Source organism: Thermothelomyces heterothallicus (genome assembly GCF_042370625.1).
Source record: "Thermothelomyces heterothallicus CBS 202.75 unplaced genomic scaffold P884_scaffold_1, whole genome shotgun sequence".
Taxonomy (NCBI): Eukaryota; Fungi; Ascomycota; class Sordariomycetes; order Sordariales; family Chaetomiaceae; genus Thermothelomyces; species Thermothelomyces heterothallicus.
The window spans coordinates 1,219,885-1,235,955 of NW_027192562.1; the positions used below are offsets into that span (position 1 = coordinate 1,219,885).

Below are 16,071 nucleotides of genomic sequence, written 5' to 3' on the forward strand. Positions count from 1 at the left end.
ACAGACGCTCGTGATGATCCGTTCGGACAACCGAGCTTCTTTCTCACGTCTCCCTCATTAGCGGCCAGTCCGGTGGCATCTCAGTGTCCGTTCGAACCTAGATTCAGACGGCGATTTCCCAAGGCTCTCTCTCTCTGTGCCGCTGCGAGCACCAAAATTCTGCCTGCCTTGCGTGGTATTCAACCTGAGCTACCTTTCCCACTCACGACCACATTTCGTCTTCTAGCGACTCTCTTTTCTTACTGTACAGAGTTCTGGTCAGGGCCCTATTCTCCTGAATGTCTCTTGATCATGTCTCTCTTGCCCTCGTCTTCCTCTTGGCGGCCGTCATCTTACTCTATCAGGTCCGTACGAGGACATTCGTGATCGACCATGTGCCGGACCACCCGTAACGGCGTTTCCACCGCGTGGAGTCTGTGCAGCAGCGGCTCACTCGTGAAGCCAGCGAGGTATATCGACGAAAGCGACCAGCTCCGGCACCTGTCTGCACTCCCTGAACGACCTTCTCGGCAAATAACCGGGATCTTCGGGAGCCGCTCTTCCACCGCGACATTGGCCAACCGCGGCTTCCCCTGCCCCTCCCCGCGCCGGCCGGTCAGTCTTATATCTGAAGCTTTCACCTTTTTTTCCTCCTTCACATCTGCAGTTTTTCCTTGCCCTTGGTGATATCAAGATGGCCAGGCAGAGTCCTCTGGGTCTGAATAATGTTTGATCACCCTCCACCGGAGGCCGATTCTCGCCGTTGCATGATCGTGAATCCCTCGGTCGCTACATTTCCCTTGTGCCATTGGCATCACACAGTAGCACCCGTACATGACTCTGCTGCCGTCAGGGTTGTCTCCAGGCGACGTCCGTTTCCTCATTGGACTTGGCTTGGCTGTCGAGTGACATAGCTGTTTAGTAGCGCTGGACCTTTGAGAGGGGAGGTGTGTGGCACAACGCCTCCTATTGTACAAGCGAGGAGGCAGCGGCGAGCTGATACCGTCTTGCCTCCTCAAAAGGCCACGAGGTCCAGATCGCAAGATCAGGCAGAGGCAGACCCGTGGAAGTCCCATCAGTTCTCAAAGCCACTTCGACGACTGGGTAGCTCTCTACCCCTATCGAAGTGCGGTCTTGCCGGGCGTGCACCCGCCTCATTGCCACCAGGCTCGAAACCGACGGCTGCAGCTGGCTGGCTGGCTGGCTGGCTGGTCTCCCTGGACAGTGCCGGCCGGCATCCGGCTATCGCCCGGCTCACCTACTGCCTCCCGAGGTGTGCTCCGGGAGTCATCTTGACACACGAGGCAGATTTACCCGGTTGATTCTCCGTGCATGCGAGCCGCTCCCAAAAGGACGAGACGAGACGATTCGCAGATCGGCACGAAAACGCTGGTCTCGAAAGCTCGTCTTGGTCTCAACCACAAGCCAGAGCCAGTCCGGGAGATGGGAGGATGGACCCAAGACGGAGTCGCCTGGCAATCATGTCATGACTACTCTCGGAGGAGAGCCGGTAGTATCCCGTGCTCGTTCCCAACAGGAGCCGTCTAGCCCCTATATCTTGAAGAATATTCCCGACAAGCCCTTAGTGTTGCTTGCTTGCTTTCTTTTTGCGAGCTCCGTCTTCGTCGATTCGATAGTGTTCTCATTGCACCCTTTGACCATGGTCTCTTACTCTTAGAGACCTTCTCTGCATCACATCTATGACCTTCTGTGATGGTAAAAGGAAACCACAGCGCTTGCGTCTATGGACACTTCGTCGCTGTTGGCCTTGCCGATGTCCCCGGCGGCGTCGGGGCTCCAGATCTTTGCCCTCTCCGTCAACTTCGCTCTCCCTGCCCTGGCGCTGCTTGCCGTCTCCGTGCGCGTGGCGGGCCGGCTGGCGGCGCGGCTTTTTGGGATAGATGACTGGCTTGTGTGCATAGCCATGCTTCTGTCGTTAGCTCAGACCGTTATCAGCTTCTTCTGTATACCTGACCCTGACCACCCCTAACGCCGTCCGATATGGATGTGGAAGACTAACCGTGGTGCTAGTCATCAAGACGAATTTCATCGGGATAGAACCAGAGGAGGTGCCACCGCATGATCCCACTCAGGGACTGATATGGGCATACGCTGTCCAGGTTCTGGACAACCCGATCCTGGCGTTGGTCAAGTCGTCCGTCCTCATCTTCCTCATCCGATTGTTCGGGCAGAGAAAGTGGGTGCGGCGGTCTCTTGTCTGGCTCAACGTGGTCAACATCTCGCAGATGGTCGGCGTCTTCTTTGCTGTCATCTTGCAATGCACTCCTATCTCATTTAACTGGGACCTCACCGTTAGGGGTGGTTACTGCGTCGACCGCCGAGTTTTGTACATCTTCACGGCCGCTTTCAACATTGTCACGGACATGTTGATGCTTGGCTTGCCCCTGCGGGTGCTCTCCTCGCTCAAAATACCGAAGCGCCCAAAGACCGCGCTCCTGGTAGTCTTTCTCCTTGGATTCCTGTACGTCGAACCCCCCTTCTATGGTCTCCCTGATCCGTTCTGGACGCTTATCGCTAATTTTTTTTCTTTTTTTGTTCCCTCTTCTTTTCACGTCTAGGGTAACCATTACCTCCATCATCCGCCTATTGCTCATCGTCCAGGGCATATTTAACACCCCAGTCTTTCCAAATTCGGATTCCAACGTTGGCTTCGTCTCGTCAGCCATCGAGACCAACCTCGCGCTCATCGCCGCGTCGGCACCCGCGCTCCGCCGCATCTTCCGCTCGCGCAACCACGGCGGCTGGTTTGCACGCAGCGTCATGGCCACCGCCGGAGCACAGGGCGGTAGCAACAGCAGCAAAAGCAACATCGCCACCATCACCGTGGTCTGAGCAGTACTACAGCGGCGAGAACATCCAATATCCGCCTGAGCGGGACGGCTACGGCGGCGTTGTTGCGGCGATTGCTAGCTCTGACGGTGGCGGCGATGGTGGCGGCCATGGCCACGCCAACGCTTGCCGATATTATGCATTATGCCGACGGTGAGCGCGTGTCCAGGTACCTTGATAGGAGGCTCGGATTCGTCACGCCCAGGGAGACAACGCCGATTACATCGAGGGGTTGAAAAGAGAGCGGAAGACCGTTCTGATGCGGTCGTGTCGCTTTGCTTGCACCTTCTTTTTCTCTTCATATTTTCCCCCTTTCTTTCCCTTTTTTTTTCCCTTTTTTCCCCTTTTTTCGTTTCCTCCTTTCTTACTCTCTTCCTTCGTGGCTACACATTTTCCTGTGGCTCGTTTTGTTTGAAATTATCGGAAAGGAAGTTCAATGGTAGTTTCAGGAGCTAGCGCAAGAGCACCGGGGGAATTACTACCTCTGACTTCCTTGTATAGTTACTGTACATACTAGTAAGGTGTATTACTGTACGATACTTGGAGTTGTTGGCCATGAAACACCTGGCCCGATGCATCCGCGAGCTCGGGACAATGTGCGGCGATCATCCAATGTTAAGCTTTGACATGGAAACACTGTCATAGTATATACGGATTACGATAGAGGCGTCCGCACGCAGTATGGGCGTGCAGTACGAGCCCTGGGCACTTCTCACAAGAAAGGGCCATTGTAATTACTGGAATCGATCGACTTAGGCTCCTTGAAATGAGCATGCATTTAACCCTAACCCTCCTCGCCGCGAGTCTCGAGGCGTCTTGGAATCTCGGTCTCATTCTTAGTTAGGCACCTACTGTAGTCCGTCCTAGCTAGGATGCCCACGTCGCCAGCATGTGCCAATCCAACGGGTACTTCATGCAAACACAGGACGCTGTCGCGTCTAAGTGGGGAGTGTTCGCCGTAATTGGAAGGCAGAAAATTTTCTACAGCGTAACCCTTGACATATTTGTTGAGGTGGATTAAAGGTCTGTGCGCGCATTCGGGGCTTCGCATACCGCCACGAACTGCCGTCGACCCCAAGGAGTACGTAGTCTTGTTTGTATATTTACAAATATTGCGTATGTAATTAAAGGACGTCCACTACACCACGTTATGTAAGCTTTCTCATGTGTTGGACGCTTGACTAAACTATATGTGAGGAATATCCGCAAGGTGTGTAAATATGTACATGCATACCAGAAGGAGATTTTTCATCTTTTACATTTAGACGAGGCCTTTGTTGTTGAGTGGTAAGAAACCTCGACATCAACCCGCAGCACCGCAGTACGTCGTAGTATAGTACGTCGTAGTATATGAAGTAATCACACTAGCGTACCGAATCAGGCACAGTGCCTACACAGTAGTTACCGGCATTCGGCGAACGTGGATGAGGCCGAGAAGTTGGACGTAGAGAAGGGGTCCCCAGCGCAGAGCGGGAAGGTGGAGTATCCCGCCTGTGCGATGGAACATCGAGAAGCATCCTCCCAGTGGAACCCGGTGGGTTGATTCATCATCTTCTTCGATAGGCTTGTGAAAATCACTCCAACGTACAAATGTACAGACCAAGAAAAATCATCAGTGCATTAGTATCTTGTTCTTCGGGGGCTCGGCAAGTGGTTTATTAATAAGGGAACAACTCGTATGCTGACAGGCCGTCGAGAAGATGGTGTGCAAGCTTTCTGCTGGCGCTAGTTAATCTAGGAGCTAAGAGAATCGGGAGGCAATGCACGTCACGTACCCATGGGGGCAGCCAAGCAGAGGGCGTTATCGCCGTGGAGGATCACTGACGTCGGGGTTTCTTATCGGGACTTGATCGCCACCAGCCAAATCAGATGGGTGCGCCCATAACCGCATGGTACAGTACACGTGTGGGCATACTGTACGGACGGATTACTCATGATTCTGTACCTTCTCGAACGAATGCGCCCGGACAGTTGTTCCCTTCGTCCTTGGGGGCAATCGCACGAATCGGTGTGGTTGAGCGAGTCGTTTTTTCGCGGGGGCTCTCTGCCTGTCCTTTGCCAGGCAGGAAGCTCATTCCAGCCGCTGCTTCCTATTATGCCCTGGTCATTCGTGCTTCCCCAGATTTCCCCATCAATCCGCGGTCTAAGGAAATGGCTACACCTCCTCCGGGATTCTGAATCCTAGCGTGGTACGTGGGTCCTGCGCCAAAAAAGCCACTGGCGGCAAGTACCGCGCTAGGATTCAGAATCCCGGAGGAGGTGTAGGCACCTTTAGGCAGTGATAAGCTGTGGCGGGCACGGCCATCGTGTGACACCCTTCCCATCCCTTATTAGCCTGCACCATTGGCATGCCCGGTCGTGGTTGGGCGCGCTGTTGTGTTTACGCCGGGGAATCCTGACAATCCTTATCAGGGCACGCCGCGGACTTGGGCTGCATTCTCATAATATACCTGCTTTGCCGTCTCTTTTACTCTCCAGTTCCTCGACTCCTCAACCTTGAGACATCATTTATTTTTTCCGGCTTTTTGCGAAAAAGCAAACCACACGACCCAACAGAGCGGACCTTGTCTTTCGAGCTCTCCAACGGTCACGGGCCTCCACTTGGCGGCTCGACTTCTGACGTACGAGGGTGTACCTAATTACATGATAGCTACATCCGAGTGGCTACTGGCTGCCCTCGTACCTGCCCGCCAAATTTAGAGGCAGCAAACTACTGTGTATGCACCTGGCAAACGTGCCTGTCGGGTACAGCGCGGTACCCGCCTGCTCAAAATCCAACCCAACGTTATCGAGGCCCAGTTCTTGGGTGACGCATGTCCGGCACATCCCATCTCCTCTTTCGGGACCTTACCTAGAGTACGTCTGTATACAGCGTTCGCTCTCCACTTATCCGGTTTGCATTCGGAAACCAACCCGACACAAACAAACAATTGAAACTCTTATCGCAACTCTTCACCGCACCGTCGACACCGCGTCTGAAAAAAGAAGTCTCCGCCCTTACAACCGGAACACGGCAGTGGGGGGGATCAGGGTTCCATAGTCTCCCGTGGTGGACCCCTGGGCCCCAACGTTTTACGTATTGGAATCGCCCTACGGCACGCGAGACATCGCCCGCGAACCAAAACCCGGGCGCTGTGACTGGTTGCCCTAAAAAATCTTCTTGCGAGCGGCCGAGAAACGCCCTGAAGGATTGCTTCGCACGTGTGGTACGGAGAAGCGTATCATATCTCGTGCTACATGCACTGAAGAATATTCGGTGCTGCCGTCCGTCCGAAGTTCCAAGGTCGGCACAGCGCAGGCGAAATTGTTCGGATTACAGTACATACATACATACATACTGACCATTCCGGAAAAGCGACCCGCTGCGCAGTTCTCGAGGTTGATCTGCAGCGCCGAGTCGGCTGGATGAGTTTAACACGCAGCCGGGCCGGTTATTAAGTCAGCCCAGGCCCTCCACCCTCCCCCCCCCCCCCCCCGGGCCAGCTGGACATGATGATGTCCGCACGTTCCTATCTCGCATCTTCCCGACGAAGCCAAGCTTCCTCAAGGGCTCAGCCACGTCTCCCCGTCCTGACTCCTTCGCGTCAGACCTCGCACTCTCCGAGCTTCTTCCCGTCCTTGACCTCCCCGAAGAATAATGGTAATAGTTTGGCTGCCACCACAGATTCCTGCACCGACACCAGCCTCGCCATATCAGCAATGCCGCAGAGGTCAAGAGACGGCTCCCCTTGCTCGCCAGCCCCGAGTCCTCCCAGGTCCGACTTGACGCCCGCTCGGCCGACGACCGCATCGACTCCGGTCCAGATCCCCGCCAGGCCAAGATCTCGGGACACTGCCCATCCACAAAAGCCACACCATGGCCGTTGTGACCGGAGACATTCCTCGACGTCGCGCCGTCCAAGGGATGCACACTCTCGCGATGCCATCCCTCCCTCCGTGGCAGCCCTACTTGCCGTCACAACCATTCCGCCGCCCAAAGCCGCACGGAGTGTCCGACAGACCAAGGCGGAAAAGAGGATGACGGTGGAGTCGATCATTGAGAGGGCACAGGAATCCGAGAAAGAGCTCAGCCTGAAGCTGAGCAAGGGCCCGCTCGACATTCTGTTAATGCCGCCCGAAGACCTCGAGGCCGACGACTTCTCCGTCTGCGATAGCGTCCCAGAGTCCGTCCTCTCGGCACAGACTGTCTCGATCGAGTCGATACCGTCCCTGAGCGATTCTTTCACCACCGACAACGCGCTCTCCTCCCTCGAGACGCCTCCCACACCGCCCCGGAGGCGGAGGGTTCAGCCGACCCGACGCTCTCTAGAGCCCGTCTCTTCACCGCCAGGTGAATCCGAGAGCCATCCCCTATCGTGCCTCGAGAGCGACAGTGACGTGGACCACCTGGACTTCCGCGTCTTCGCGCCCAAGGAGGAGGCGCCAGGCAAGAAGACTCCGCGGCTACCGTTTACTCCGATCAGGTCGGCCTTCAAGTCGAATTTGACCGCATCGCTACGGGCTTTGCGCCAAGCGGCCCGTTCCTTCTCCAATCTGAACTTCTCGTCCATCCCGCCCGAGGACTTCCTCACGAGATCCATCTTGACCCTCGACCCTCAGGTTCCCTATACCGATGAGCGTCGGCCGCCTCCCCTCGAGGAGGAGCCGACGGCTGCGCTGCGGCGGTACCTTAATCCGACAACGACGGCACGCCTAGAGAGGCCCAAGACGGTAGCCGACGGGCCAGTGCTACGAACATTTACTGCATCGATCCAGATGCAGACGTACAAGATTCACCGGGCACGCAGTGTATCCCCCGGCCCCGGCCGACCACCCCATACTCCGGCGGGCCCGACGTCCCCCACGACACCATCAACGCCCTCCCCGTCGAGAGTGACGGAGCATCCCATGCCAGGCCCGCGACAGCGCGAGATGCGCGAAAACTCGGACTTCATTCGCATCGCCGTCATGGAAATGGCCATGCGCAAAAGCGGCAAACTCGATGATCAGCGACCAGGTCGCGCACGTTGGGCCCTTCCGCCGAGGAAGCCCAGCACCCGTCCATACGAGATCAGGCCCGATGGTGTGCCTGCTAGATGGGTCTCCGTGACTCTCTAGCACAGACTAGCCAGCAAGAGCGGCCGCCACTGAACAATCCTCGACCGTCCTACGCTAGTGCTAATCCAACGGGACTGCCTGTTGACTAGTGTACGTCGTCTCGAATGAGGAGAGGATTTGCCGTGTCGCCCGCCTATTGCACGCCCAAAGTCGATCATCAAATCACCCAGAAACATGGAGTGTCTTGGCAGAGACATACAACGCTGCGGCGTCACCGAATCGGGAAGGTCATAACTCTGTGCGATTCTGCTCTCCCCCAACGGTCTCTATCTGCACCTTCTTCCTTCGACGTCGGGTTTATGCGAAAGTTAAACCCGGCCGAGCTTCCCCACGACGGCGCATTTTCGACACCAACATCAAGCCTCTCTGGGCGTCTCTTAGAAAAAAAAGCCGCCAGCGTGTTGACTGCGAACCCGTCTCCGAAAGGAGCCCGTGCTGATGCGGGGTGTGTGTGGGGTTTAGCGGCCTGGGCGAATGACATCGCCCGGAATTGACCGAAGAGCGGTCACGATTTTTTCCCTTCCTTTACCCTCCTCAACAATGCGAGGGAAGAGATGGATGGGAGAATCCTTCACGCAGCGCCAAAAGGACCCTCTTTCCACATTCAAAGACCTTCTGTCCGCTTCTTCGGCCCTCCTTTGAAACCTTAGCCGTCTTGACTGGGCCCCACAAGTCGGACATTACAACGCACCGTTTACAATTCCACTCTCAGAGCCAGCGCCTGACTGGCTGACTGGTGAGGGTGAATCAACATTTATACGTGTACTTTTTTTAACGCATTTCTTGGAGCGTGATGCATCCAGCGCTGCATGGGTCTGGTGTTCAATCGTTTACACTGCTTAATTGGTCTCATTTTTTCTTCGGAGCACTATACCTACTGTGTACACTGGCATTGTTATTTGTTTACCTTCCTCCCCCCCTCCCCTCCCGGCAACATCCACATCGTTCCGCTGTTTTCGAAGCGGGGAGTTTTCTCAGGGACAGTTTGGTCAGGCATTACCCCTCTTGGGGCAACGGCGCAGGGAGGAGGATATTGGGCAGGTCGGCGGGGTGGGTTATAAGGACGCACAAGGAGACACATTCGAATGGACAAAGAAAGGATCTGTTACGCCGCATACACAGTAGACACACGGCGTATCAGGCGTGTATTGGACACTACATAAATTGGCAACAGCACTTATAACTGGCCTGATACACTTACACTATTGTAGTCCTCAGGGAAGAAGGGGGTCATTCGGTTTCGCAGGACATATAAGTAGAAAGAAGTGTTGAATAAGGAAGCTTGGCATTCGGAAGCGGACCCACTGGCCTACAATCCATAATCCCGTACATTGCACACATCCGTACACTACTAGTATGGGATCTGTATGAATGTACAAGTGTACATCTACGTCATCGCCTACCTAGCGTTGGTGTCGTACCTGCATGGTGTCACAACGCGATCCCCTCCCGGTACCAAAGAATCAACCAGATCTGATACCAGACCTCATGGATCTCGCGTCACACGTGAAGCGGCAGCAAGTCGTTATCATCAAGAGAGCGTGGGGAGAAGGGAGGTGGCTGCTCGACTGGTTGCCGACAACATGGAAGCGGATTCATGGATCAGGGTCATTGCGCAGGTTCAAGTCGCGATGGCGGAGGTGTGACAAGGGAGCGCGCAGCCGAGGAGGAAGACTGGGTTGCGCCATTCCGCTGGCTGGGGACATGTTATGTATATATATATATATATGTGTGTGTGTGTGTGTATGTGTGTATGTATGTATGTTGCAGATATGTACGGCACAAGCTACTACACTTGATGCACCGGTAGAGAACACAGATACGATGGTGATAGCGCGAGCGCGAGTGCAAGCACGGCCACGGAGAGGACAAGTTCACGACGGAGTAACGTCTCCCTTCCCCTGTCATCCCAATCTTTTCTTCTCGGCCCGCGGCTTTCACTTCAGCTTGTGGATATCAGAGATCCCAGAGGTGGATGCGTGAGCATAATAACACAATGACCTAGAGCAGGCCAAGCAAGAGACAAACCAGGCAACTCAAGCAACCACCGTACTCTTCACAGCCACCACCACATCCTCAGAGAGAGAATCACGCGCGGTCGGGAATTTTTCACTGCCCCTCGCCCTCGCTCGCCTCGCCATCGGCCTCCTTCTTGCCATCGTCCAACTTCTTGCCCGCCATCCGAGCCCACTCCTGCGCCTTGGCCGACACCCTCTCTCGGCTCTTGGCATCTCCCTTCTCCTCCTCCCACTTGGCCCACCGCCGGAACCAGGCCTTGGCCTGGCGCGGCTTCAGCCCCTTGACCTTGCTGCCGCGCTCGAACAGGTCCCGCACCACGGCCACGTCGTCCACGCCGTCCCGGAACGATGACGTCTCGAGGTCGGCCAGCTGGTTCCACAGGTCGAACTTGCGCGGGTACGTCGCGAGCAGCTGCTCGAAGAGGGTGCGCCCCTGCTCGCGGTCGCCGCTGGGCGACCGGAACTCCAGCGCCGCGAACTTGGGCAGCAGCGTGAGGTACACCTGGGACGGGTTGGTGTGCACGTTGGCCGGGTTGCACAGGATCTGCGTCGCGCGCTTGCACAGGGCCCGCGCGCGCTCCGGCTGGTTGGCCTTGGTGTGGAGGAAGTGCGCGTAGTTGATCCAGACGTGTGGGGAGCGCGAGCCGTATTTCTTGAGGATCCTGTCCTCGAAGAGTCTCTCAGCCTCCTGTGGGCAGAGAAAAAAAAAAAAAAAGAGTTAGTACCTTTGTTTTGCAAGACGGCGAGTGGGTGGACGGAGAGAAAAAAAGAAGAAAAAAAACAAGGGAAAGAAAACTTGCCTTGTGCTTGCCCGACTGGATGTAGATGCTGGCAAGGCGCTCATGGACTTCCTGGTCGTCGTTGTAGGTGCATGCGCGCTTGAAAACTTCCTCTACGGTCTCTTCGGTGCCGTAGGCGACTTCCAGGTTGAGGTAGGCGATCCAGACGTTCAGCTTCTCGGTCTCTTCCTTGATGTTGATCGTTTTGAGCGCCCGCTCCGCTACCTGTCTCGCGCTGGCCAGGTCGTTAATCTGCATCTGGGACGCCATGTAGGCGATCCAGAGCTCCGACGAATCTGGCTGACCCAGCAGGAGACGTTCGTAGTCGCTCGAGGTTTGCGGCCCGTTGATATCGAGCTCGGCCGTCTTATCGACGATGCCCTGGGGCTCCCGGCGTTTCTTGGTCTTCTTGATCGGCTCGTCGGCCGGGCCGGCCTTTGCATCCTCGTCGGCGTCGAGGGCGTCGGCCGTCCAGTCGAAGCCGCCGGCCTCGAGACCCGTGAGTCCCTCCTCTGGCGCTTCGCCCATCTCGACATCGCTCTTCCCTTCATCATCGTCTTCCTCATCTTCTTCATCGTCGTCATCATCGGAGCCGCCAACGAGGATAGCACCACCAGCGTCGCTCATCTCTTCGTCTCCACTATCCTCTTCGCCATTCAGAGCCGCACCGGCATCCTCTTCCTCGCTATCAACGTCCATATCGTCCGCCTCGTCGTCCTTGAAGTACGAGGGCTTCAGCCCGAGGTTGACGCGTTTCTTCTCGAGGTCGACCTTCAGGACTCGGGCCTTGACACGGTCGCCCTCGTTGTACAGCGTCCTGGCGTCCTTCACATTCCGGTCGGCCATCTCGCTGCGGTGGCACAGACCGGAAAGATTCATCGAACCGTCGATATCAACGAAGGCACCAAATTCCTCGACCTTGCGCACCTTGCCAGTTACGACCTGGCCCTCCCTCAGGTCCGCAATGGTGATCGGAGGGACGTAGTCCTGCTCCACCACGGACGGCTTGAGGTCCATCTCGATGCGGCCGTCCGCCACGGAGATGATGCGGCCCTTGACGAGCTGGTCAACCTGGAAGTGCTCCTTCCAGTCCTTCAGGTATGCATCGGAGAGGTTCTTGATCTTGACGTGAGCCACAACGTCACCGCCGAGCGACACGAACAGACCCTTGTCCGAGACGTTCTTAACGAAGCCGCGAATGATGTCGCCAACCTCGAGCTTGGTGCTCTTCGTGATCTCCTTGTCCTTGACGGGCAGGGACGAGTTAAGGACTCTTGAGGGCCGCATAGATAGCCTCAATCTCTTGTTGCTCTTGTCCACCTCGACGACCGCTACCCGCACGATTTCGTTCTTGGAATGCGACAGGGGGTTGGCTTCATCGTAGTCGTCGGCCAGGTCGGCCAGATGCACAGGCCCGGCGACCAACTCGCTCAGCTTGACGACGACCTGACGATCATTGATCTTGGTGACCTTCGCCGGCAAAACCAAGCCTTGCTGGATCTTATCCCAGGAAAGCTGGGCCGCCTCACCAGGCGCTCGGGCGGAGAGGTCGACTCTTTGCTTCTCCTTGTCCACGGAAAGAACCCGCACCTGTAGCGCCGAGCCCACAGGGAAGCTCTTCTCCAGATTTGCCAATTTGGATAGGTCATCAGACGCTTCCATGGCACTGATTCTCCCACGAACGTTCGGCGACAGATTCACCCACAAATAGTTGGAGGCGACATTGTTAACGAAGGCGATGTAGCTGGAACCGGGCTCGATCTTGTCGAGGGATAACGGCTCAGGAAGCGTGTCTGGGTTCAAATCGCTGGGCTTCGCCGACAATTCCAGGACCGAGTGGCTGGATCGGTGGGTGATTGGAAGGAAGCGGTGATTGCGGGCGTCGTGGATGCCGAGAACGCGAGCCTCCAGTATGTCGTTCTGCTTGAATCGCTTCAGTGGCCTCCTCGAGTCCGGAATGTCCTCCCACTTATCGAAAATCTGTGACGCGTCGATCCGCCCTTGAATGTTGTCCGCAATCTGCACGTTGAGCTGCGTCTCTTTGACCGACTTCACCCTAGCCTTGGTGATTTTGCCAATTTTGAGGTCATCCATCGAGGAGACCGAGTCGTCCAATGCGTTGACCGCCTTGTCGGCGGGTTTGGACGACTTCCTCGCCTCCTCATCCGAGACCGACGGGATGGCAACCAGCAGCCGCCCCAGGTCCCTGTCGATGGAGGTTATCTTGACGGTAAGGGACTGCGACTTGAACAACCCAAAGTTGAGCTTGTCCTGCGCATCTTTGGGCAGCTTCGTCTTGGGGAGCAGAGCGGTCAGGTTACCCGCAAACTGCACGAAAGCGGCCGTGGCAGTGATGTTGCGGACGAAACCAGCGACCGTGTCCCCCAGCCGGGCATCGTCCACGCTCCGAAGAAGTTTTCCTTCTTTGCTCGCCTGGACGAGGCTGGGCTTGTGAGAGAGAATGATGGACCGCCGGGCCTCGTTCTTCTCGAGCACGACCAGATCAGAGAGCGTTTGGTTGACGTGGATCTTCTTGAGGGCCGATTGCGTCTTGCTGACCGACTTATCGGTTAGGTGTCCCACGGGAAGGATAGCCTTTAGCGAGCTGTCGGTGAGCTCGACGAAGACGTCGTCCTCGGTTTTCTGCGTAACCTTGGCCGATACGAGGTCGCCAATCTGTAGCTTCTTGAGAGCGAGCTGCTTTTCTAGACCGAAAGCAGACGGGTCTTTGCACGAAACAATGAGCCTGCGAGTTTCGGGATCGAAGCTGAGGACGTAGATGCTGACGGTCTGACCCACGCGGAAGTGCTCCTTGGGATCGCTGATGTAGGCTTCACTCATCTCCGAGACGGGCAGGAAGCCACGGAGCTGGCCGTAGAATTGGACGATGGCGCCGTGCTGAAGCACGTTCACAATCGTGCCCGGTGCCTGCAGGCCGACTGCGAGCTCATCGTAGGACTTGATCGCCGGCGCTTCCGAGTTGACCAGCGTCTTCTTCAGCGTCAGGCGAAGTTGATGCATCGCCGGGTTCGTCGACAGGACGCGAGCCTTGACTTTCATGCCTTCCCTGAATTTCTTCTCGGGGTGCTGAAGGTGGACGTCGGCAAGGTGCATCTCGGGAACCAGGCCGGAAATGCCTTGGGTGATGTTGACAATGAGACCGCCGAGGCCGTCTTGGTTGATGACAAGCTTCTCCACCACGCCGGGGACCACTGCCCCTATGGGGATATCCTCGATCCTCAGGAAAGGCTGCTCTAGCACCTTCTTCTCGAACGAGAGGAGGAACATGCCATCGAAGTTGTTGTAGCCGACCACGCGGCCGGGGTGGACCGAGCCGACCTTGTAAGGACCGCTGTTTTCAAACAAGGTGTCGACCTTGCCGTCCTTGACCCTCGAGATGTGTACGAACCCCGGGACGCCTTCGACCCCAACATCGACGTACAGGCCAATGCCAGGTTCCACTTTCCGTACTGTGCACTCGTTCACGATGGCCGAGTGAGCAAGGATCGCTGTTGGTAAGAGCTCCTGACCGTCTCTGTTCGCGACCTTGGCCTTCAGCGAGACGACATGTGGCAGGAGGGAGATGCCCAGCTTGGGCAACTTCGCATTCGGGAACGTGCAGATGATCCTGGCCTTGAGGCGCGAGCCCACCTTGTACTGGTTGACGATGTCGACACCATCGGGCCCGGCACCAGAGTGAACGAGGTCTGCTGTCACGTCCAGATGGCCCATCACCTTGCCAATGACACCGTGCTGGGATACCTCGGACACGAGGACATCGGCCGCGGCACCGGGCAGAAAGGAGCCGATCGTGGTGGCTTCGGCAGGGTTGTGTTTGGGGTTGCCGAGGCGATCGGAGAGCGTGGAGAGCTGCACAACCTTTCCGCTGGCGGCCCTGCCCGTCACGATGCAGAGGAGAACCGATCCCGGCTGGAGGTTCTCGGCGGGGATGCTCTTGTCAAGCTGCTTGCGCGGCAGGAATCCCTTCACGTCGGAGTCGGCGATGCCTATATTCATGACGAAGCCGTGATCCTCGATGCTGGCAACCGAGGCCATGAGCGTGCTGTTCTCAACCACGTCCTGCTCCGACATTCCGGTGTTGGCATGGGATGGCTCCAGCGACAAGCCAATGTGACGTTTTGATTTCCCGGGTGTTGACTCGTCTAGCGTCGACGTTACATAGGCGCGCACGTACTGGCCGATGTAGAATAAGCCGTTCAGGTCAACGTCGTCGGCACCCCTCTCACCGGACCCGCCTCCCTCCTCCTCCTCCTCTTCTTCGTCCTCCTCCTCCGCCTCCTCCTTCTCAGCACTCTCCTGGAGTCGCTGCGTCAAAGACTCGGATATGGAGGTGATGGGCACATGGCCGACAAGGTTATTCGGAAGGGCAACGGCGATGTCGAGGGGGTTGATGGCGCAAACGGTTCCGAGGACCAGTGAGCCCTTGACCAATCGCTGTAGAAGGTCAGTCGTCAGTAGGCGCACCGTTTCGCGGCCCCCCTCCGATGAGCTTCGTACCTTGAAATTCAGACTTTCCACCTTGACCGCATCCTCATCCTTGGTGGCCTTTGCCACCGTCGCATCGACCTGCGACTTGCGCCTCTTCTTCTTGGCCGCCTTGTCTCCCTTCTTGCTCTCGGACTGCTCCTCGAACAGGACATCCTTCCTCGCTTGGATCGAGATCTGCTTCTGTTCGAGGGGCGTCAGGACGCTCCCGCCGCCTCGCGGAAACAAGGGCTCTTCCTCCTTTGGTTTCGAGATCACGGTAGTGGCAGGCGGCTTCGCCGGGGACTTGGACTCCTTTGCGCCCTTATTGCTGTCGTCCTTCGCCTTCGCCGACTCACTCGCTTTCGCCCGTTTCGAGGGCCGCGACTCGGGGGCGGCTCGATTTGATTTCGAGGCCGAGGCGCCGTTGGGGCCCTCTTTGCGTTTTAAAGAACCCATGGTGACGGCGTGACGGCGTGGCTGCTTGGAGTGCAGCAAATGGGGAGCAATCGCGAAACTGCTTCCTCTGCGCACCAGCTCCTCCAACTTCAAGGCGCCTTCACAGAATGCCGTTTTGAGAGCTGCCCACCACAAAAATTTCTGGCGGGTCCTAGTCTCGGCATACACGATAACGATAAGGAAGGCGGTGGGAGTCCGAGGTGGGGTACACTAGGGACTCGGGGAGGGTGCAAGGTTGTGCCAAGCGGGAACAGGCCCCAAGCCCAGCTCCACCGGTAACTAGTGTATGTGCGGATTATGTGCACTACTACACTACTACCGCTCAGGGGTCTGGGCCGCTAACCGCAGCGCTGATCACCAGGCGCTGTGATGAACATACTCCGTACATGTTGCTAATTGCATTA

General features: G+C 56.7%; 6 protein-coding genes across 6 annotated transcripts; 5 read left to right on the forward strand and 1 right to left on the reverse strand.

Moving 5' to 3' along the window:
* Positions 1-1,723: 1,723 nt before the first annotated feature.
* On the forward strand, positions 1,724-2,832 carry P884DRAFT_189349 (uncharacterized protein; the record flags this gene model as incomplete). The annotated part of the gene is made up of 3 exons (XM_069437432.1): positions 1,724-1,943; positions 2,011-2,461; positions 2,559-2,832. 3 exons carry the CDS (start codon positions 1,724-1,726, stop codon positions 2,830-2,832), a joined length of 945 nt encoding a protein of 314 aa, XP_069301659.1.
* An 886-nt stretch (positions 2,833-3,718) lies between these two features.
* P884DRAFT_288690 (uncharacterized protein) lies at positions 3,719-4,689 on the forward strand (the record flags this gene model as incomplete). Its single annotated transcript, XM_069443966.1, has 7 exons — positions 3,719-3,771; positions 3,842-3,910; positions 3,960-3,981; positions 4,027-4,039; positions 4,144-4,165; positions 4,231-4,363; positions 4,518-4,689. The coding sequence occupies 7 exons, from the start codon at positions 3,719-3,721 to the stop codon at positions 4,560-4,562; spliced, it is 357 nt and encodes a 118-aa protein (XP_069301660.1). The 3' UTR covers positions 4,563-4,689.
* An 8-nt stretch (positions 4,690-4,697) lies between these two features.
* Positions 4,698-5,015, forward strand: P884DRAFT_253426 (uncharacterized protein; the record flags this gene model as incomplete). The annotated part of the gene is made up of 1 exon (XM_069440793.1): positions 4,698-5,015. A coding segment is annotated over one exon (310 nt), but the record flags the coding sequence as incomplete, so codon positions are not given.
* Positions 5,016-6,846: 1,831 nt separating this feature from the next.
* Positions 6,847-7,926, forward strand: P884DRAFT_191043 (uncharacterized protein; the record flags this gene model as incomplete). The annotated part of the gene is made up of 1 exon (XM_069437565.1): positions 6,847-7,926. One exon carries the CDS (start codon positions 6,847-6,849, stop codon positions 7,924-7,926), a length of 1,080 nt encoding a protein of 359 aa, XP_069301662.1.
* A 645-nt stretch (positions 7,927-8,571) lies between these two features.
* On the forward strand, positions 8,572-9,064 carry P884DRAFT_5510 (uncharacterized protein). Its single transcript, XM_069445958.1, has one exon. The coding sequence runs from the start codon at positions 8,736-8,738 to the stop codon at positions 8,985-8,987; it is 252 nt and encodes an 83-aa protein (XP_069301663.1). The 5' UTR covers positions 8,572-8,735; the 3' UTR covers positions 8,988-9,064.
* A 605-nt stretch (positions 9,065-9,669) lies between these two features.
* Positions 9,670-15,667, reverse strand: P884DRAFT_214576 (uncharacterized protein; the record flags this gene model as incomplete). Its single annotated transcript, XM_069439233.1, has 3 exons — positions 9,670-10,632; positions 10,745-15,178; positions 15,242-15,667. The coding sequence occupies 3 exons, from the start codon at positions 15,665-15,667 to the stop codon at positions 10,036-10,038; spliced, it is 5,457 nt and encodes a 1,818-aa protein (XP_069301664.1). The 3' UTR covers positions 9,670-10,035.
* Between the last annotated feature and the right edge of the window lie 404 nt (positions 15,668-16,071).